Source organism: Frieseomelitta varia, unplaced genomic scaffold, assembly GCF_011392965.1.
Source record: "Frieseomelitta varia isolate USP_RPSP 00005682 unplaced genomic scaffold, Fvar_1.2 scaffold_636, whole genome shotgun sequence".
In the NCBI taxonomy this organism is placed as follows: domain Eukaryota; kingdom Metazoa; phylum Arthropoda; class Insecta; order Hymenoptera; family Apidae; genus Frieseomelitta; species Frieseomelitta varia.
Window position 1 is genome coordinate 415 of NW_025110408.1, and position 23,395 is coordinate 23,809.

Genomic DNA, 23,395 nt, shown 5'->3' on the forward strand with positions numbered 1-23,395 from the left:
GTTGCAGTTACCGCGGCTACGACAAACTTTCGTGCATTTCGCGATTATTAGCCCGCGAGAATTACGGCGACGCATAACCGCGCGAAATTTGACGCGAAAAACATTCATCTGTGAGTTTCCTGTTCTACGTGCACTCTCTTTACGTTTGTCGTGCTATTGAGGGAGGTGGAAGCTGTCTCGCGGGGCGTAATCTCGCGAGGTTATATTTTCCCCGGAATTGGAGAATGAGCGCGTAGCGAGAGTGTGCGCGTTTGAAATTGGCGCGCAACTCACCGACGCGACAACGATATATATCGTGCTTGCCGGCGATGCACGAGTTGCACCCGGCTTGCAAACGCTTCGTGAAATTTTCCTTAATTGTCGATCACTTTCGATGCAGCGTTTTCAATACTAACGGAGAAAGATTGTTTCGTCTTCTTAAGAATCTTTTCACAATTATCGAAGGAATTCACGTAGCGCTGCTAATTAAAATAAAGGTCTCCCCGCTGCTAGATAGAATGTTAATATACGATGCACGATGGTCACACACTCGCATACTTTTTACTAAAAGAAATGACATACTTTGGTGAATGCTTGCAGAATTGAAGTGAATTGGTTCGATGACATTTATATCACTCGATGATACTCTCTTCATGATTTTATGATATCGATTACAACCTTGACTTAGGATTTCTTCAGCGGCCAACCAGTTACTCATTGTTGTAACACGATGTTTAGAAAAAAATATTGAAATATTATACAGGGTATTATTACACTTTTTTTCTGATCAAACGTTGTCAATATATTAAATAAAAAAGAAAGTCATATAAACATATATACATCATTCGGAGTGTTATTAAAAAACTATAAAAAAAAACGAATTATTAAAAAATTATAAAATATGTGCCAACATGCGTTACTGCTATAAACTGTACGAATATACATCTAATAGTATTCGTAATGGTATCGTAATATTTCTATAACTTCAACTATTATGTATCCATTTATATATATAATATTACTATTCAAAGAAATATAGGCATAGAAATAGAAATATATACTATTCAAAAATTAAATTTATTACTCTTTGAAATTGAGTTTGATTTTATATTAATTTAGTGAATGAATAATTAGTTTTTAATATACGTAAGTATTCTTAATTTATTCATACATTGATCTGTAATAATGTATGCTCGTTTCATTGTATTTTTAATAACGTATATATTTATATAACATACTATTACTATTACTATTCAAAGAAATATAGGCATAGAAATAGAAATATATACTATTCAAAAATTAAATTTATTACTCTTTGAAATTTAGTTTGATTTTATATTAATTTAGTGAATGAATAATTCGTTTTTAATATACGTAAGTATTCTTAATTTATTCATACATTGATCTGTAATAATATATGCTCGTTTCATTGTATTTTTAATAACGTATATATATTTATATAACATACTATTACTATTACTATTCAAAGAAATATAGGCATAGAAATAGAAATATATACTATTCAAAAATTAAATTTATTACTCTTTGAAATTTAGTTTGATTTTATATTAATTTAGTGAATAAATAATTAGTTTTTAATGTACGTAAGTATTCTTAATTTATTTATACATCTGTAATAATGTATGCTTGTTTTATTGTATTTTTAACAACGTATATATTTATATAACATCTTTTTCTTATTTTAACGTACAGAATATACTGACAACGTTTGATTGCAAAAAACTGAGACACAATTTAAGCAAGTAATCATTTTCAGTTTGAAAAATTGAAATCAAAGTTACAATTAAAATTGAAACAATTCTCGAGTGAGTTTTGCGTTTATTGAACCAGAGTTTAGTGACTTATTGTTACTATTATAAAACAAGAAGTTAATAAGCTACAAGATTTACGTCAATTTTCCTTGTCTCACTTCAGTTCTGTCTTTTCAGAAACTGCCTGGAATGCCACTGTTGCACGAATGAGATGTTAATTAATAAAAATGATTATGTTTATAGGAAAGTAGACTTGTGTAGGAAAGTAGAATTTGAATGGAATGCCTCACCCATCCCCTTGTTTTGAAGCATCTCGAGCAACTTCTTAATGCTTTCATCTCGTGCTTGCAGGGTCTGCTTCTGCGTTTCTATTCTCAATTCCAATTCCTGTAATGGAAAAAAGGTAAACGATGAAATCTCGTTTTTAGGTGACCTCTGAACACGCAAATGCTACTATTTTTAACTGACATTTGGCCGGGGTAATTGAGAAGAACCCAAGCTTATTCGCGAGGATTCGCTCTACTGATTCTTCTCGTCTTGACGTTCGCGTAAAATCAAATTCGTGGCGGATGATCAACGATTACGAAGATCCGGTCATTTTTATCTTAATTACCAGATAATTTTCACGCATTTTAAAATTGTACGAACGTGGCTAAAGAAACGAAACCTGAACAGAAATTTTTTTCCATCATTTGAAAAACCTTACTTTCTCGAGGAGAATCCATCTTTGAAAATTTATCAAGCATTCTCTCGGCTAATTCTAGATCGGGGTGAAAGTGAATAATCAACGGTGCATCTGTCGATTTCCACAAAGATCCACAGTCTAACGAGACAATCGAGTTCCTTACTTTTCTTATCAAACGGTGGAACGTGGCCTCGCGTAGACGACTTCAATTTCTCGAAAATCGAAACTCGCGAACTAATGCACGCGGATCTTTAATCAACGACGTCGAGATAGTAATTGGAACACGTAAAGACGATTGTTCTCTGTTGAGCGTTAAAGTGAGGGATAGAGTGAAGAAGAAGGGAATGGAAGGTTTTATCCCGTGAAATGCTCGATTTGTGTTACGTCGTCGGTAGATAGTGGCGGTGCTTGACGCCCGTATAACGAATTTAGACCGCCCCTTTGACGGCAGGAACGTAATTAGCTCGGAATTAGACACTCGTTGGCTTTCCCTCTTCCTTTCCTAGTCAACGTCGCCACCGAGAAACGTAGTCGACCAGGTCTTATCACCGATGAGATATGAATTTTTTTCGAGCCTGCTTCCTCCTTTGTTCTTAATCTCTTAACCGGGCACGACGAGTTAGCTCTCGTTTCATACGGTTTATTTTGTACGATCTCGTGATCATTTTCGATCATTTACGTTAATAACAAAAAGGATTAAACATTTTTCCAGAAGAAGAACAACTATGTTTCTACAAAATCTTCCTGTCACTCGAATCAATTTGTGCTTGTCCAACTATAAACAAATTATGCGTGTGAAATAAAATAGTGTTAAAACTGATGAGATATTTAGATTCGTTTTTTTTTTGTATTGAATTTTGACGATAACTGTTTTAGGGAAATTTTTATATTATTTATATTTTATATCATTATAACATTTGACTAAACTATTGAATTCATTTTTCTTAATATAAACTTCTATTATTACTAAGCTTGTTATCTATTTGCATTGTTGTTTTTTTAGATAGAATTAAAATATTAGGAAATATTGATTATCTATATTTCGAAATCTAGTTATTAGGGAAAACTTAATTCGCGTTTTGTGCAGTTCAAAACTTCTTTTCTTTCAAACAGCTTCTAAATAGCTTTTGGAAATACAAATAATAAAAATCGGTGAAAGAAATCATCAAACAATACACCGTCAACAATTTTATCGGGGTTAATACTCCAGCTTCCATATTTGACGAACAATCGGACTTTTAGCGGCGTGATTATTTGTCGAAAGCAAAAACCAGCTGCCGCAGACTAAATAGACTTTCGGCTGTACGAAAAGCTATCTCGAAGCCCAGCTGAAAATAAATGCACCCAGTTCAATGTTAAACGGTCTAAGTTCAATAAACGAAGACGTTTGGCCTACGTAGGTCTGTGGCCTACGCTCGAAATACATCAAGGAATGTGCGGAGGATTTTCGAATAAGCGTAAACTTTCTCGTAGATTCGTAGAATTCATCATTTGTTATTCATCGTTTTCATAATCATTTAAATATTGGGCTAATAAATAAATTGGCTCATTTCTTTTTGGTGTATATTCGAAGAGATCTTACAAAACATTTATTATAGTAGGGTGTTCTTATAACGAACACAGAAAATCGATTTCTCTTTCATAATCTAAATTTATGTGTAATTTAAATAGGACAGTAAATTAAATATAATTTGTATGTTCTCGTTTTAAATATTTCGTATTAAGAATATATACATGCTATTCTGAAGTACTATGATTTCCTCCATTATTGCTTCGTTTTATCAACTATAAAGAGTGTTACATCAGAGATGACTCAAGAATTCTAGGAGAAAACAGTATTTTCACAAAGAGTTGAAATATTAACAATGATTGCACGTACCGATAATATTGTTAAGATAGCTATAAAGTGAATCGAAGTAACCTAACGCTCACTCAGCCTTGCTTCTATCTTTGCTCTTCCTCGGAAGAAAGAAAACGCTCAAGTGCTAAAACGCTCGTCGACGTATCGTTCGTATCGACGTAATCCTCATTTTTTGTCAATTTCGCCGAGAGAGAGAGAGAGAGAGAGAGAGAGAGAGAGAGAGAGAGAGAGAGAGAAAGAGAGAAGCGCAGAAGAGACAGGGGATGGGAAACGTTTGATAGCGTTTGGTCTAGAAGACGATATCTATCGATCGATCGTCAGGCTCGAGGGAAGGGGGAGAGCCGCGATGGCGGCTCGTCACGCGAAAAAACAACACCGGAAGTCAACGGATGATGTCGATGGACCCGTATCCGATAATAAAGGCCCGAGAGGACGTAGCCAGAAAGCTGCTGCATAATTTGGCGACTGGCCAAAGGCGACCAGTTGCTTCCAGTGCGTTGCACGTTTGACCCGTCTGCACGACCATTTGGCCGGGTTCTAACTCATTCGGCAGAATTTTCAATCGACGCTTGGTCGATTCACTGGCCGATTCTTCATCTTATTCCCGCTCGCGGGACTGCGCGCACGTAGGTTTGGAACTGTCGCACGATTTTAGTATCTATTCCCGATTTCTTGGCGAAATTTTTTGCGCGAGAAGGAGTAACTTGGCTGTAGTTTTATTAGTAATATTTATTAAGGACAATTCTAGTCAGGCAGTGTGGTACATTAACGAAAATCTTGTCGCTAGAGGAAATGGACTAATGAGGCGAGTGTCAAAGGCACTAGAATCAAAGGCTTTTTGACAAATTTAATAATAATTCTCACACAAAAGTCATATAATTATGTTATTTATGTACATACAGATCACGTTGAAGTTATTTGTATTATTTATATAGGATTTCCTTTAGCGATCGCATCACTCGCTTACCAAAAATTGTCCAATTAAACACATCGCTGTGATTATCATTGAAAAACAAAAGAATATCCAATTTTAAAGTACTCTATCATCCGTTTGACAGTCTAAAATATTCAGATGGGCTGTTTCCATTCTATATTTGTGCAAAAAATCACCGAGAATCCACTGGCACTAATTATGAAAATATTCGAACAAAATTAATTTATATCCGAAACAGTTCACATAAGTTAAACTCGTCACTTTTTAATGGAGAGGTTCCGATAGCCTCGATCGCTTATCGATAGGTTCTTGCGCTGATAAGACGTATCGCACATTCAAACGAACATTGTCCTAAATGTTAAACTTCTGCCTTTCTAACAGAATTTATTCGAGCTGAACGAACAATCTCGCTTTAACGCGACAAATTTGCACGGTAGAATTTCATCTTGTACAAACCTATCGGGTGATAAATAGTTTGTGTAATTAGAGTCCGCCGATTCTCCCCTCCACTCAGGTTCGAATTCGAGTGGATTCGACCAGCAAGAGTTCATTTAGTCAAACATCGACTAAAACAACTCGGTGCGAATAAATAGAGTTCTACTGTACCGCGAGAACGAAGACCGACCGATCGTGTACAAGATAATCGTGGGATTCGGTTTAATCAACGTTTTGACAGGAAACAAGCGATTTAGAGGCCGCGGCCCGTTCGTCTAATCTCGAACGGGTGCGGTTTGACGAGCGCCGAAGCGTCATGCGAACAACCGAAATAGACAAGAGGGTTTAGGTGTTGTTCGAGGTAAACGACCGATTGTCTGCCAACGGTTCGCGATGCTTCCGGAAATCTTGGCAACGCCGGCTATCAGCTACCCGCAATAACTTCGTTAATTCTGCCACCCAGTGGCGCCGAAAGCGATCCAACGGTTTCTCCGAACCCGCTGTGGCTCGATCAATAAAACTCCGGTGGAACACGAGTGTCGCGTCGCGTCTCGGTGAAATTAAATCGCATCGAGATTAACAACAACAGTTCTGCTCTGCAGATCTTGGAGTATTTGCGAGAGAGATCCTCCTCCCCCAGGAGACCAAACAAAAAAACAACGTAGATTTTCATTCACTGGAATTTCTGACGCGAGATAGTGGTTACACGTGTTGCTTATTTCTGCGGCTCCTACAGGAATTTTATAAATTTCGAAAGACATTGGAGGTGAAAGTAACTCTTTGCAAATGAAAACGAAAGATATTGATGATTGTTCAGATATTATTTCTGTTTCTGGTGAAAGATCATTTTCCAAAATATAACGAAGCACTAGTACACTTTCTAGTGTAAATAGTTCAAAAAAGAGCTGAACGTTATATTCTCAGTCATTCCTATTCTTATAGCTGTTTTAATAATAATGTCGACCCTTGACAATTTAACTCTTTCAGTAGTGAATACTTCAGTGAAAGTGATGAAAATGAACTATGGAACAGAAGAGTTACGACTGTATTCCATGGTGGTGAAATCTTTGTGACTCTCAAAGGACTCGAAAAAATTCATCGAAAATTTATACAAATACGAATTACAACTACCACCGATATTAGTATAAATATACTAATTCAACCCAATATTTCAGCGATGCATTCATCATCGTCTTGAAAGAGTGAAATCAAACACGTGTTAATAATGTCCTGTGAACTTCAAGTCAGCAATGACGGAAAATCTCACTTAGTGTTTCGTTTATTATCTATTATTATCTTATCGACAGGCTTAGCTGAAGTAAATCTTATTTGAGGTTTCAAAAGATTCGTTACGTCAGAAACGAAAGAGACGTTCTACCGTATAAAAAAAAATTTTCAAAGCGCGAGATGTAAATAATACTCGGTTTTACAAGGTATCTACTATTCATTGAGGACCGGAAACGAGAGTAACGAGGTCGTACTACAAGAAAGATGGCCGAAGGTTTTGAAATTCGCGACCCGGCGCGGCCTCTACCTTTGCTCTCGTTTCGCGCCTTCTGTCCCTATTATTCGCGATTATAATGATCTTCCGCCAATGAACGCCATTCTTCCGGCGAATTCCAGTCTAAACGAAAGCCAACGATGCTCCATTCTTCCCTCAAAATTCATTATTTTCTATGAACAGACGATAGGTGAACGTGCTCGCGACTAATTTTATGAAAGAGCAGTTCAGATATTTTCAATTGTATAAACAACGCGTGTAAAAATATTAGTTTGCGAAAGTGAAACATTTGTTTCATTGTTTCGAATATTTCATGGACGTGATGAAATTTTCTTCAGTTTCGAAATGGTAGATAGGACATATTGATCAAGGAGAATAGAATAGTTGTTTTGAAAATTCTATGATATCCTTCTGTTGATCATCAATCCATTGTTAGATTTTTTCAGCGGTAATAATTTCAAAAATGAATAACGGGATGATCTTTGTAGAATTCAAAATAGAAACGACCTCGTATTGCAGATAATGAAGAAAGAAAGAAATCGATCGCTACGTTAAACATCTCATTCATTTCGTTAATAAATTTTATTAAACTGTAAAATTACATTTGTTTCGCATGTTATCACCAAACAGAAACGTCCCGATATTTTTGTTATGTCGGTAGCGTCGCGATAAGCGAAAGAACTGGAGCGAGAAGGATTGATAACACTTTCCTACAGTGTGTTGGGAAATGCGAAATTCGTGGTTCGCTGTTTTCTTCTCCTAAAAGTAAATAAACCACTTACCTTAATCGTGTCGCGAAGTATGGCGATCTCTCGCGTCAGATGCTCGTTCTCGTTGTACAAAACTTCCATTTGCTGTTGCATCTCGACGCTTGGCCCGCGCATCCGCATCCTCAGCTCCTCTTCCAGTTGACGAACCATCATACTTTGTTTCTGAAACAGGAAATAAATGGAATTTTTAAACGAGATTGTACACCGGGCTAAATTAGTTGCTTTAATAAGAAATTGTCCTGTACATCCACGTTCAAAAATCTTAGGGCAAACATCAGCCATTCTGGTAATGTTCGAATATCAACCTTTATCGTCTTTTGTATCAATTTGGCTCGTTTCTCTTATGAAGTGTCATATTATTTTTAACATGTAGATATTTTAATATATAATATATATATACTTTCTATATTTTATAAACGCGTAACGTGTACATATTTCTGGCATTTATGGTAACAAAATAATATTTGTTTTCAAGTGATAAATTTTCATTGTATTATATTACAATTGTGCATTCAATGCACTATCTTTTCGGAGGTGCATATATGCATTTATAGTTGCAATCAATCCAAAGCAAGTGATTATAACGTTAGACAAAATTAAAGGAAATCAAGACTACGATATCTTATACTCGACTGAATAAATATACAGAAATGTAGTCTATTTATTATTCAGTGAGAGAATTTGCAGATTTAACTATTTATTTTTCTACTGTAGATATGAATTTGACCGAAAATTTTTGTTAGTCAATGCATTCGTTTCGAAACTGAAAAAAATGGAACAACAATTACAATATGCGCAATTTTAATACGTCGTTATTTATGACAAGTACTGACTATTAAAAGTAAAATGCCTAAGACCCAAAGCTTTTGAGCGACGGTGTACGTATTCGGGTGCAATATCCAGTTGTAGGTGTTGAAATTAAAATGCAAAGTTTTTTTTCCTGTTTCGCTTGTTACTTTATTTCGATTTGCATAGAATGATAAAAAAGGAAAGTCAGTGTTTTCGAACAACTCGGTGTTTTAACGTAGAGGTATACGTGGATAATTGCACATTCGAGCTACACGAAACTACTTGGAGCATGAAACTGATGATAAGCGGGTCGATAGGAGCTCGACACAAGGGAAAACTTTGTCACTCTTTCCAGGAAAAATGTTTCTTTTTGTACAAATATATAACCTGAATTCTCTGCACACGTACTACGGCAAAAGAATTAATTAATGATGAAATATTTGAAATTTAACATCATTAAGAATTTAATAAGATTAATAAAGATTCCGCAGAATTCCAATAAAATTCGGGAATTACGTAAAATAAATGATTTAAATACCAAAACTTAAGTATTTTATATATACATATATATATATATATATATATATATATATATATATATATATAAAAACTGTTTTTTACATTTCTTAACTTTTGTCGTAAATGATAGTTTGATAGTAATAAAACGGATGTTCATTTTATTTTAATTTGACACCGTATGTACCATCGTGTATTCAACGGAATGCATTTCGTCTACGAAATCTCAAGTGTCTCATGCCTGGTTCTTCTCTGAAGCACTTGTCACGATGCTCGATGATATCAGACAGAGACGCGAGACGCGCTTGGCATAAATTCAGTCTATTTGCTCGAAAGAAGGACGTCAGAGGGATGAAAATGAAGTTGTCGGCAACAGGGAGCCAGACGAAACCGGGAGAAAATCGTGGCCAATTACAGGTTGAAATGGGGAACCAGTGTGCGAAACGCTCGGGCAAAGTCAATATTTCTAGCGGAAGTTCGATCGTCGTGTACGTCCTCTTTGGACTCCTGACTGGAGAAAGCTTCTTCTTGCCATCCCCCGTCTCATTTACGCGTTTTTCCGGCATCTTTTCTCGCCCATTTCCTGTCTCGTCGTCTCCCTGGATCTTCAACAGAATTTCCTTGATCCCTCTTCGCATTCTCCTTGGTGGACCTTCTTTGAGCCGCGCGGCTCTTCATCAATTTTTTAATTTTTACGCTTTTCTTCATTTTTCAATGGAAAAAGTTCTCTTAAAGCTCTTGCATCTTCTTTCATATAAGCTTTTTATGAAGTTTCCATCTATCTGCAGGCTCCGCGCGCTCAGATCTATCTTGCCAACTGTCGATTTTCTCTATTGCACCCTCCCATTTGACCCTTTGCGTCTTAGTTTTCGCCTTTCGAAATTTCTTCGACGTCACTCTCCGCCGTGCTCTCTTTAGCTTAGATATCCCACTCGACTCTGCTTTCGTGGATATTGTTCCAGGGCCTTCGTCAGGCTCGTTAGGCATCGTTAATGACGACAACGCGACGCCAGTCGGACAAAGGAAACAAACTGACGAAAAAAACGCCGCCACAGACCGGATGATTACGAGCAGTATGTTTTCGGCGTGCACTTCATCCAAGAACGAGCTCCCGTTTCGCGGAACAAAATCTTTCGTAGAACAGAGCAACTTTCGTAGTTTAATCTAAACCGCAGGTTCCTATGCGATTTCACATTTTCATCAATGGATGCTGAAGCTACGTAGAAATTTGTTTCATCTACGTAAAAGTCGTCATGAGCATAGGAGAACTTTATATGGACTTTGTTTGTATGAGTCAAATTTTAACCAATATCCAATTAAATCAACTCTTGCTGGTTAAATTCATTTATTTGACTCTGAACTTCTGTTGTACGAAAGTCATTAGAAGAATCAGCAGATTTCCATTATATGAATTCCAATTATACAAACTATTTGTCTTCCAACAAATTTACGTAAAATATGAAATAATGGGATTTCAATTGGATAATAGAATAGCCACTTTTCTGACATTAAATTGTTGTACATGTTCAAACAGAAAAATCAAGAAAATTGTCAATTTATTTTCATGCTTAAGCTTCTCGCTAAATTTACGAACTTTTTATAAAATGCTTGAGAGTCGAATAATTCTTAAAATTCGATGAAAATCTGCACAATGAAATTTATAACTTCGCGTTGCATCGAACGATAAGAAATAAAGAAAAGTTTAAACGGCAGTTTCTGCGTGAAACTAGCGGATATTTCTACGTGATGACGATGCGTTAACAAACTTTATGCCTCGTCGTCGTGGTAGCAAAGGCCACGCCAGAGATGATGCTCGACCGGAAGTGGTGCCGTTCAATAGTGACGATCGACCTGATTTCGCGTACGAACAAGCAACGACAACGTGCCATAGAGGGTGTAGAGGTCGAGAGAGCTCCCCTCCACTCTGTGACGTCAGTCACCCCATAACGAAATCAGTCCACCAAGCCATGGCCGAATTCCCCTTTTCACTCCTACCCTACTCCCACAGACTGTTCCGATTTCTCTGTTCGTTCTCCCATCCTCGTTTCACCGTTAATTTTCTTTTAATTAGAATTTCATTTTTCACACGACAGCGATTAATTTGTTTCTATTAACAGATTCGCAGCTGAGAATTTTCAAGGAAATATCATTGAAAGACTCGCAATGATGTATAAAAAGAACTTGCTTCGAAACAACATGTTTCGTATTATTATTGATTCAATAAACGAATAAAGATTCTGCTATTTAGAAGAGCATACGAATAAAGTGAAAACAGAATCTGTGTACAATTGCCACAGGGGAAACGAGTAAAATGTAGTCTGATCATAATTATAATGATAACAACTGTAATGATAACACTTTAGATACATTTCAACATACCTATGATAATTGCTGATCTCTTTTCGATTTAACAAATGCAAGAAACATTATCATTGTGCCAAAATCTGTATAACTGTTACCAACAAAGAACAGTGTCATAAAATGTTTGACATCCATGCTCCTCTTTGAACATTTGAAAATATGGTAGTTTCACGCACGAGTATGTAGACTTTCATCATCATTCACTTTATACTGTAATGAATACAAAAGAGATGAATACAAAACGATTCAAAACTTTATGTTACAATCAAATAGAATCGAAAACGATTCAGTAGAACGCATCAATGTTAACAGCGGTGTTCTGCCATTCTCTTTAATAATTCCAATACTACCAAATAAAACCATGCTCCATCTCTGGAGAACCTTTAGGCTTGCTATTTCCTCTCGAATTTAATTCTATTAGTTCCCAGAGCTGGGAGTACGAATAAGACACGTGGAAATTGAATTTCAACGGGCAGTTCGGTAATAGAAATCGAGCGTTACGTTTCCAAGGGGATGCAAACGATCTGCCACGACCCCTCTAGGCTGTCACGATGGCTAGGGGTGCCGGTGTATACATGGTGTCGCGTGTTCTGGTTTCGAAACGATTAGCCCTCGATTAACCCTCGACGCGGAGGGAACCCGATCTACCTCTTTCTCTCCGGGGTGCGATCGGTATCGTCCATCGACACAGTTTATGCCCTACTATCGAACGCGCAACGACCAACGGAGGAACGAAGATGAAGCGGGGGTTTAAAGTTTAAACGAAGCCCCTCTTAAGACGAGATCCTATTAACGATCGCGTAAATCCTATCTCACGGTGGCGTTTCTTCTTACGCCGCCGTGTAACCCTCGTCGTGAAAACAACCGGTCGTCCACGGTCTTGGCGAGTTAATGGATGCCGACCACCTGCCCTTCCAATAATACAACGTCCAAAACAGCAGCGACGAGGAAACGTCCTTTCATTTTTTAACAACCGCAGAGAATCTCGTTGTTATTTATTTATCTCTGTACGTTTCCTTGGTAGGAGATGAAGACGAATTCGTGTAATTTTATACATGGAGCGTCCCGGTTTTCAAAAGTAATTTTGAACTTGATTGTTTATTTAATCATTTCATTTGAGGAAATATCTGCTTTCGTGGAGTTTTTGTGGAAAGAAATGTTAGGAACTTCTTTAAAAAGTGGTTCCTGTCAGACAGATATTTTAGAGAATTTGTGTAATAAAAGCTCCATAGTAATAGAAGCTCCAAGTTATTTTGGAATGTGAAAATTAAAAGAAGTTTCATAAGATGAATAAAAGTATAACACTCTTAAGTGATTCAACTGTATTCAATAACAGAGCAACTGTGCGTGTAATAAAACTATAATACTACTTTATAAACATCACATAAGTAACTGTTCATTTCAAAGAATTTCCATCAGAGTACAAATCAATAACATAATAGACAGAGAAGAAAATACTGAAAAGTACGAACAACAAATAATTACAAGCTTCCGTTACAAAATTTGCATTTTGAGAAAGTAGATAGACGTAAAAAACAAATTCGAAAGAATTCGCAATTACAAATGGATAATATTCAATAGGCGAAACAAGTTTCCATTTAATATACATTTTGCGATTTAATCTAATGAGGACTTTATAGATTTCTTATAAAAACGATCGATTCGACGTTGCATACTCGCTAAAAATAAAAATATGAAAGATAAGACGTTCTAAGATCCTTCGAATGTTTACGACTTTGATTATAACGCTTTCATGGATGTTATCCTGTCGTAAATATCCGCGTTGTAAAAAAGAAGAAGAAGAAGACGAAGAAACAGAGGGCAAGAAAGAAGCATCTGGAAGAACCTTCCACGAACACGCGATAACGAGAGGCTTCCTCAGAAGGAAACACGAAATAGGTCGCAAAACGTGGCGTGTTTTTACTAAGAAACAGAACTGTACAGCCTTTTGATTTTCCTGTGAGGTCGTTGCACGATGGATCGATCTCTTCCGGGTTTCCATTAGCCTATGTGCATATCGCTTAAATATTTTTCAACCTTCTTTTTTAACAGCCCCGTCATCGTAAATAGCGCGGGATTAAATATGCATGTGGTGACACGCGCGCCATCAGCCACCAGCGTAATATGTTTACGTTATCGAGATCAAGTCCAGTACCTTGTAAATCTTCTTTTTTTTCTTTCTTTCGCGATCGTAAAGCACGATAAAGCTTCGATCGATACGTTTCACGCGCAACGCCAAGTTATTGCGAAATAAATTGAAGGAAAGCAGTATTCATTCCTAATGTGACATTGCAGGATAGAGAGGAAGGAATTCAAGACTCTCATATCAGTGCTCTGTACTATTAATATGTAACTTAGACTATGTTGATGACTCTGATAGGGAGAAGTATTTTTTAATATTATAAATAGCCTTGCAACTATATAGAGAGTGTCTTATCTGATTTTGACGTGATGAAAGTTGAATGATGTGTATCCTAATAATTATTAGTTTTTCTCATGAGTGAGATGTTCATGATCGAAAACTTTGTTTTTCTAAATAGAATTGTATTTTTTACTACATCAATATTGATACAATGCGACGATTTTTATTAAAAAAAGTGTTAATTATGTCGAAATTATTGATTAAGCATTTTAAGTTTAATTAAAGTATAAATATTTAATTTCAGTTAAAATATTTCGATAAAATATATAATGAATTTAATTAAAGACATGAATATATCCATCATATGAAGGATAGACAGATAGACGCGCAGCAGTTTAAATATTTATCTCTTACATGATTAGAAAATTGAAGTTGAAATATCTCCTAAACTAATAATAATTATATATATTAAAAAATATATACTTCCATTTAAAAGAAAAACAAAGTTTCTGATCATAATCTTTCTTAATTCCGAATATCAATTCACGAGAAAGATTAGTAACATTAGAAATTATTCAAACTCTTCATTTGAAATGTTCTTTGCAACGAGTAACAGTATCGTTGTTAATCAAATTGTGAAAATCAGGCGAGGCACTCTGTGAGAACAAGAAATATTTAATTTTTAAACGTAACCGACACTTTTTTTGCATCCAACGATACAATTTTGGCGGAAGGCCTTGGAGCTAAATTAAAATAAGAATGAAGCATGACAGAGTGGCACGGAGTAATAAAAGAGGAACGGTCTCGTGGCGATCGATTATTCGATGGTAAATAAATGATAAATCAAACCGTGTGCCTAAGTTCAGATCCTCACTCTTCTGCCAGTGTCGTGGATTATTCAAGCGGCCCCTGTCACGTTTCGTTTCGAACGAACTGTTTCAACCGCGGTTTCTCTTTCGACTTTCGCTCGCGGGCTCGTTCTTCGTCGTTTCTCATTCTCCTCCCTTGGTGACAATAAAATCCCCACGATGCAACGGGTGACGCGTGCAGAGATCGATGACGTCAAACACGAAGGACAACGTAAAACTGCGCCGTCGGGTTCCTACGATGTACTTAAATTCCCCTGACCTAAATCCAGCGATTTTCTCTGACCCCATTCCGAATTCGTATGTGGGTCACCGTGTTCCATTTTAAACCAGCCATTATAATACTGATACCGAGCATTAGCGACGTCCTACGATCGATTCGGCTCTCTCACAGAAAGAGAAGACGACGAACTTTCCTTCTCTTACGATGGAAAGTTCATGAGCTCGATCGTTAGTTGTCTAATTGCAATTTTAACACGTCTTGCCAGGTACATACATAGGTTGCCTTTAAAGGAAAGACTATCGTTGTTACCGGGACAGAAGTCGTGTTATTGATTGAAAATGGTATGTAAATAATAGATGAAAAGTAAAAAAATAGAAAAATAGAAACAGAGGATGACGATATCTTTGTTCTCTCACAACAGAAAACTTACGAATTTATTAATTACAATTTACCGACACGCGTAGATTGCTTTTCAAAGGGAAAGTTATCGATACTATTGAAAGAAAAAACAGAAATTCTTCTCTTATAATGGAAAATTTAGGAATTTGCTAGTAGCTCTCTAATTACGAATTGTGACGTATGCAGATTGCTTACATACAAAACAAACAAAAAGAAACAGGAAGAGAAAGCGATGAATTTTTCTCCCTTAACAGTGGAAAATTTATGAATTTACTATTGGTCTTCTAATTGCAGCAGTTTTAATAGGCATTTCGAGATAAATTGATTTTAAAAGAAAGATGATTTTTACTGAAAGAAAGGTAAACTTGACAAAATAACGTGTAATAAAAAGAAAGAGTTATTGGGAAATGATTTTATTCAAAAGAAAATTAGACGACAGATATCCAAGAAATTCTAATAGTTCGCCGTCTAACTTTAATGTTCAAAGTCCAATGAAATGGTGAAAAAATCTTGTACAATAAGTTTTAAAAGAGTCTTTAGACGATTTTAGACGATTAATATGTATTGCCAATGGTTTAAGCTTTTCAACATTACCGTATATAAAAACGATCAATATGCATTGTCAATATTGATTGTCTGAGGATCTTTTACTTACAGGAATGTCGAGAACCTTGAAATATTGACAATATATATCTATTGATCGTTTGCGCGCTCCATAACAGGTTGCTGCAAAGAGAAAATTTCAATGTCCAAGATCATGGTGAATTTCGTGAATGAGCTGCGGATGTTTATAGAGTTTCGTATCTTTTCACGAAGAAAACTTATTATAAGTAGAAACTTATTCTATCTGTTAAATATTATAAAGATCGTTGTATCTTAAACTTTTGCTGTGTCTGTCTTTCATTTAAAAATTTCTTTTTATTTCCAAATGTTTCATAAATGTATGTTCGTAGTTTAGTCGTGAAAAAAATTTTTTTATGCTTTCGGAGACGTCTAAAGTATTTGAGAATAAAAGTATTCTTACATTCATCCGCTACATGATGTAGAAACATCTTGAAAAGTTCAGTTTTAAGTTCGTTTTGAAAAAAAACTGAAAAGGTAGAAGCCTTTTAGAAGAACGGTATAAAATGAACAATTTTCCATCGTTGTTGCTTGCGCTGTGTTTAATTTATAGAGTAACAAATTAATTTTGCGTGTAAAACTTACTGTGTGATCTACAGTAATGGAGCATGATGGCCTTGAGAGTTGCATGGTTCTCTCACAAGTAATCGATAAGTCATGTTCCGAGGGAAAAATTTTTATAGGGTTGGTAGAGAAAATCAATGCACAGATATATGGAAAAGGGATGAAACCGTCAATTATATCTTTACGCGAATAGAACTATAATTCTCGCTACTAGGATTCTCGATAAAAATAACTTTCCTTCATTCTTTTTTTCCTTACAATCTCAGTTAAAAAGTAACTTAAATTTAAAAATTTGATGCTTAATCCCGAAGTAAAATCCCGATCGTAAATTTTTATTAACTGCTATTTACCTGCGTTATTTTCCACTTTTATTTTACATTTTTTAATGCATTTACTTTTATTCAATTCTCCATTATTTCGTTATTATTGGTATGCAATAGGCGTGAAAAATATTTGTACGCTCAATAAAATATGATAAATGTTTCGGAGATTGAAGTTTTCACTTTGTGTCATTTTTTTTTTTTTTTTCATAGAGTTAGAAAAGTTTAAAGTATTAACGATTTTTTATTCAGTGTGCAAATGTTTTCTATTCTCATTATATATATATATATATATATATAAAGCAATGTCTTAATTTAACCGAAAATTGCAAATATATTCTTCCAATGTAACGGTAGAATTGCGTAAGTTTCAATGCCTGTAATGTTCAAGTATTAAAGAAGCATAAAGCTGTCACTGCAAAACGTACGAAGGAAATATTCAGGAGAATCACGTGATTTTCAGTCGTTTTAGTGATTTCTGCCCGTGAAAGCTCAGCTTTATTCGATCTCTCGAAGCGGCGAGAGATCGTGAATCGGTCACACCGGCAAGATAACCACGTTACGAAAGAAACGACCAACGTTTCGTGCCAGACGAAACTGCCTTCACGCCGACCCCGCCTGGCAAAGCTCGCTTCTCGCCGGAAAGATCGATCTAAGGTACGACGACCCCAAGAAACCAGCGAGTGGTTTCTACGTTTGTGTTGTAATATAGGGTTCTGCGCGGCCCGACGAGCCTGTGAATCACTTCTAGCCAAGAATTAATGAAAAGTCAATGAAGATACCTCCTTCGCTCAGGTTCCATTAATTCCAAAAGTACTAACACTTTTATCAAAAAAGAGGCCACCAGGTCCGTGTCAAATGTTACCCAATTTTCACGGAACCTGGTTAATGAATTTCTTTCGTGAGAGAAATTGGAACAGAGTGTGTCAATGTCTGTCATTAGCTAATGAAACGTTTCTTCAAATCCACTCTGCTGCGTTCTTTCATTTTTCGCTCGATTTATTTAAAAATATCCTCAGTTTGAACATAATCTGAAAATGTTCTCGTTAATGTGCATGAATTCTCGGTTGAGCTTCATTGTTTGTGATTTCTCAGATTAATTTTAAAACGAATTTGAAATGAATCCTTTTCGTTTTCTAAAATGGGACTAAGATTGAAGTATAACAATTTGAAAGTTGTAGCAGGATTAATCTTTTATATCATGAACTCTTCAATACTACATCTATACATGATTCTGTTAATATTATACTAGAAAATTAGACGAAATTTCATATGAAGAATTTATGTACTTTTTTTTAAGTAGAACGGTATATTTCTTTTTTTTAATCGATGCGATTCGTTATTTCCTACAAAATTGTATCAAGCTACTCAACACGTGTCGGAAAACCATTAATTCAGGAAATATTATATCTGCATGAAAGACAAGAACAGCATGAACGTTACCCTTGTTTCTGCTCGTCTCTCGTACGATAGAATTGAGATTAAAATAGCTTCTAAACTAATGATTTTTCAACGCAACGAGCTTAGTACAATTTGAAATAGGAAATGATGAGCTTCGTCGATTAGTGCATGAAAATAGCAGAAGAAAATTGCATTTATTGCTAGCAAACATTCTGTTCTGATAACAGTATTCAGTATTCAAATGTAATAAGACAATAAAAGTTCAAATATAAAAGATATCTATTACATTTTCAACCTAAGAACATAGTTTTAAATAAATCTAGCTAAAGGAACTATTGTGTGACGTATCGATGAACAAAAGAAACGATTATCCATTCATAACACAAATGGCAAGTTACGGTTTCGAGTTACGAAACTTTGAGCAACTTCTTTTAACGGGGCTTTTAACGATCCGTTGGGACAAGTCTTAGGCCTTGGACGATCGTGGCCCGTTCCATCGTGAAAAAGTCTTCCATCAAAGTGTCTCTGCTTCCCTCTGTAACTCGCCGATATCCCCCACGACCTCCCCCTCTTTGTCGAAGTCAACGGTGCTGCTATCGATCGATCGCGGTGGCCTTTGTCGTTCGCGTATCCTCAAATCCGTTTCGGTTTTAAACGAACGTACCCGGTTCTCTCGAGCAGGCACAAGCGGACAAACGAAACAGTGTGCTGCGGTCCTGGTCGTTTCTGAGTAGGCGTTCTCCAAGGAATTTCAAACAATTAAAGCGACTCTAAATCATGACTTCGCCAGACGTGGCGAAACATGGCGCAACGAGAGGTAATTTCGGACTAGTTTGCGTGATCTTCTTTGGATACATTCTTGGTTCCAACTCCGTGGTTCCACGGAGCTCCGAATTCATTCACACTGCGCGATCTCAAGGTGTTCTTTGACGGAACATTGGAACTTTGCGCGAAAATCAGATTTCGAAAAGATCACGGGCACGTTAGACTAACGTAATATATTCGAGACTGATGGATTTTCTCCAACAATCGACGACGTTCTACTTATAATAGAATTGATAGCGATTAATTTTTTTATAGGTTGCTGATAAGTACTTGTTATTACTATTTGTTGTATCGGTCTGTATAATACATATAGCGACTTTATACAGTCGACAACTTTTACATTCTTATTCAATTATTCTCAGCATTCTCTGGTCTAGGTATTTAATTCAATTATCAATGTGTTTAGTACCAATGATAAAATAATATGAAACCTCTTATAATTGTAATTTTGTTTAGATTTTTTTTTTTTTGACAACTAAACTAACTAAAATAGAGTGTGCATTTTTACGCATTTGTGTGAAAATTAAAAGCAAAGAATATATATAAAATATTCAAAATATGTGCTTTTTATAATATTTGACACAATTTCTATCTTTTTAATTATATTTCCAAAAATATAACTTTGCATTAAGAATCTGCAGTCTATTAATAAACGATCATTTACTAAAACCATTATACACTGCAGGAATACACTTTATTGACTTCATTAACAGAATAATTTTCTCGCTTGCAATCCGCGAGTAACAAATTTGGTCTTATCAGTCCACGACGTTGCGTCTTTTGGCTACCGAGTACAGATATCACGAACAAATTAATTAAGCTGCTCGTATCGCTTGAAACTCAAGGCGAAGAAGAGAAAACGCGTGTCGAGTAGCTGGGACGCATGTTCGCGACGCGCGGATGGCTTCGGTAATCGCGAAAGACAATTATTTCGAGCGGCGTTGCATCGCGTTTAACGAAGCTCCCTCTCATTTAATTCCATTTAGTTTAGTTAGATTAGATCAGTGCGGAGATTAGCTCTGTCCTCGATGCGACCTGCCTATTCAATGATTTAAGTAGCGTTCCACTTTCTTCGATTCTACTTAAACTTATGCTTGTACAAGATCTTAATTACAGAAACAAATCTTCGAATATCTCTGTGTCTTTTAAATGGCACATCCCGCGAAATCCCCTCGTTAGTCAATGAAAGATTCTAACCAGTATCTCATTTCAGGTCCGTGCACCTAGTATCAAGCAGCTAGTCGCTCGTAAGCAGGAAATTACACGATCCCTCCCGGCGCCAAACTATTTCCATTTGCCAAAGTTGCACGTGGCAAAGGTTAACGAGGCCAAACGATCTGGTCGGTCTGGCGAATGAATTCTTCATTAGAGGAAACGGGACAGCGGCTCGATAGTGGCTCGACCTCGAAAAACCAACGTGACTGTGCTCGATTTTTCTGCCGCCGGCCAGGGAGAGAAATTTCATACGGCGTCCAGGTGATTCAAGGAGCGAATGCAACCCCGTACGTGGAACTCGTAGTACACGCGTTTGATGGGACAGACGCCATGAGGATCAGTAAGGTGGAAACCGATGAAGCCGGGATATAAAGTCCAATAACAAGGAAAGAAGAACGTTTAGAAGGAAGGGGAACGAAACAGGGTCACGTAAAAATAGGGAAAGAGAGCGAGGAGGACTGAAACCGTTGGGAAAGAAGAAAAAATAAGAAGAAGGGACGTGAAAGGGTTAGTAAGAGGGAAACGAAAAAACGGAGGGATGGAAGAAGGAGAGAGAGGCAGCGATGAAATGAAAAAAGAGAGAGGATACTACGGTTCGAGGGAAAGAAAATGAATGGAGGAAAAGGGGGACAGAGAATGAGATAGAAAGAGAAGGAGTAAGGCAGACTGATAGTTCGGAAGGAAAACGAGAGAAACCAAGCATGAAAAAAAGAGAGAAAAAGAGAGAGAGAAAGAGTTAAAGGTGAGCATGAGAGAAAAAGAGACGACGATGGAAAATGAGGGAATGATAATTAGAGAAAGCGAGTGAGTGAGTGGGTGAGTGAGTGAGTGGGTGAGTGAGTGAGAGAGAGAGAGAGAGAGAGAGAGAGAGAGAGAGGAAGCTGGAGTTCCTGTCGCTCGATAACGCCTCTGCTTCTGCTCCGTCATCAGCACCTCTTCTTTCTCTCTCTCTCTTTCTCTTTCTCTCCTTCGTTCTCTTAGATTTTAGATTCTCGTTTGAGAATTTTAATATTCGCGAACAATTAAAATTGTAAAATACTCATTTTCAAGTAATAAAAGCAATTACATGTATAGAATTAACAAACGCATGCGTAGGATTATGCATATAGTGATTAAACGTTTCATTTTAATGTTAGAAATATAGATATATAATTGGTAATAATTATATATCACGTGATACGTTAAATTAATATTTATAATCGATGAAACATCATTATCGGCATTAATAGAAGCTTTTCGTTCGTAGCAAATTGGAGATATATAACGTATTTGATTTTATAAGTATTCCAGATATCTCTTCATTTCCCGTACTTTCCTCATTTACGTGACATTTCTGTCGTATAAATCTGATATTTCCGAACTGAAGATCATTTAAACATTCTCCTCGTCTCTTAATGCTCTCAGTCTAATGTTTTCAGTATTATTACTGTGCGAAAGTAAATCATAACGTAGGGATGAAATTTTTTTCACATACGACTCCATTTCCGAGAAAACTGAATTTACTTGAACTTGACTAACTGTATATCGAACACGAGCGAATAATCGATAGAAAGTATCCGCGAAAGTGACACAAAGACAAGAATTTTCCGTTTGAGATATTATTTTCAAGAAGAACAGAGTTTAAACGGGAATATTTAGTTAAGAATATCAACAAATATGTGCTTAATGAATTTCAGTAAATTTAATTTCCTCAAAAACATTTCGTCTCGCGAAAAAATTGTATTCCAAGCTTTTGACCTACTTCTGTAAGTAGAGTAACCTCCCGTTCATTATTCATTCCCTGCTAGCCAGGAATTAGCTGCGTCTAACTTGATAAACTTTCCAAATTCGATTGTCTGAAGAAGGGAAACCAAATGAAAAGAAAGTTTTTCTTTCTTCTGGACTTAATCTTGCGCGTAGAATCATCCCCTCTCAGCCGATCGTATCAGGATCATAGCGACACTCTGTATGTATATCAAAATAAAAATAAAATCAATCCTTTTGGAAGCGGTGCAGGAAATAAACGAGGGACAAGCACGCATCGACGGTCCGTTTTATCTTTGATCCTGCGAGTTGACCGGTGAGACGGAATCGTCGTTTCGCGGCTACAGCCGAGAAATGGTAGCCATGTATCACACGTGGCAACGGCAATTATGTTACCCGCTGGAAAATGGTCTGGTTGGAAGCGTATCTGACCGGTGGATCATGGCTGTACGAGCAAAAATCGCTCGATGTTCGTGCAGATCGGCGATACTCGCCGATTCGTCTTATCGCGAGAAGTCCGATATTACGTGTGTGTTTCGATATCGTGCATCCCGATCAAACAAGTGGATTCGCTGGGAGAACGTTTAGCGATTTACTCGCAAAAACTATCATCATTCACAGAAACTATAATTAGAGTTTAAATTCATTGAAATTCGTCTCATTCGTGAATTATTAGGGCAAGTGTTCGTGTTAGTGTGCCTGTTCCTATTTGTGTACTCGAAAGAACTTCTAAAAATTAAAGGAAGATGTATTTTTCTTTGGCAAAATTTAAAAATAACTTCGTATATAAAAACTTATGAAAACACTTCTTTTTATTTTCACAAGTTCTTATTATGTATACAAAGTTATTATATCTAAATTTCGCCAAAAAGGACTCCCCTTTTTATATGTATAAGTTTTCGTATAATTTATTTTAATATTAAAGCATACGAATAGAAACGATTAGTCTATAAATAAGTACAATATTTTATACATTTTTGTACATTATGTGCATGAAAAGTTATATATAGAAAAATTTCGATTGAAACTTTTCATCATGTGGTTCACTGGTTCGATCAGAGACGTCCATTATTAACGTTTAAGATTCCATATAGTTTTTTTAATCCTTAAATTTACACAAATTTTGCGTTCTAGTGTTCCTCGCCCAATATGTGTTCCCTTATCACTCTGTTAATCGTAATATTTAGATTGCGGAATGTTATCGATGAACATTTTCAACACGTTTATCGAAAGCGAGTAAAGGAATATTCCTT

The 23,395-nt window shown here is 36.3% G+C and overlaps 1 protein-coding gene and 1 long non-coding RNA gene across 3 annotated transcripts in view; one reads left to right on the forward strand and one right to left on the reverse strand.

Moving 5' to 3' along the window:
* Positions 1–1,783: 1,783 nt before the first annotated feature.
* Positions 1,784–23,395, reverse strand: part of LOC122534734 (ELKS/Rab6-interacting/CAST family member 1-like) — a 34,139-nt gene continuing 12,527 nt past the window's right edge. Inside the window, exons 2-4 of one of the 2 annotated variants that reach the window (XM_043665661.1) lie at positions 7,950–8,099; positions 2,042–2,138; positions 1,784–1,946 (exon numbers count right to left, since the gene is read on the reverse strand). In XM_043665661.1, coding sequence (XP_043521596.1) covers positions 1,906–1,946; positions 2,042–2,138; positions 7,950–8,099 — 288 coding nt within the window. In that variant the 3' untranslated portion in view covers positions 1,784–1,905. The other variant, XM_043665660.1, reaches the window with a different exon arrangement.
* LOC122534736 lies at positions 18,843–21,434 on the forward strand. Its single transcript, XR_006307982.1, has 3 exons — positions 18,843–19,176; positions 20,398–21,211; positions 21,261–21,434. It is a non-coding gene; the product is annotated as an uncharacterized LOC122534736 (long non-coding RNA).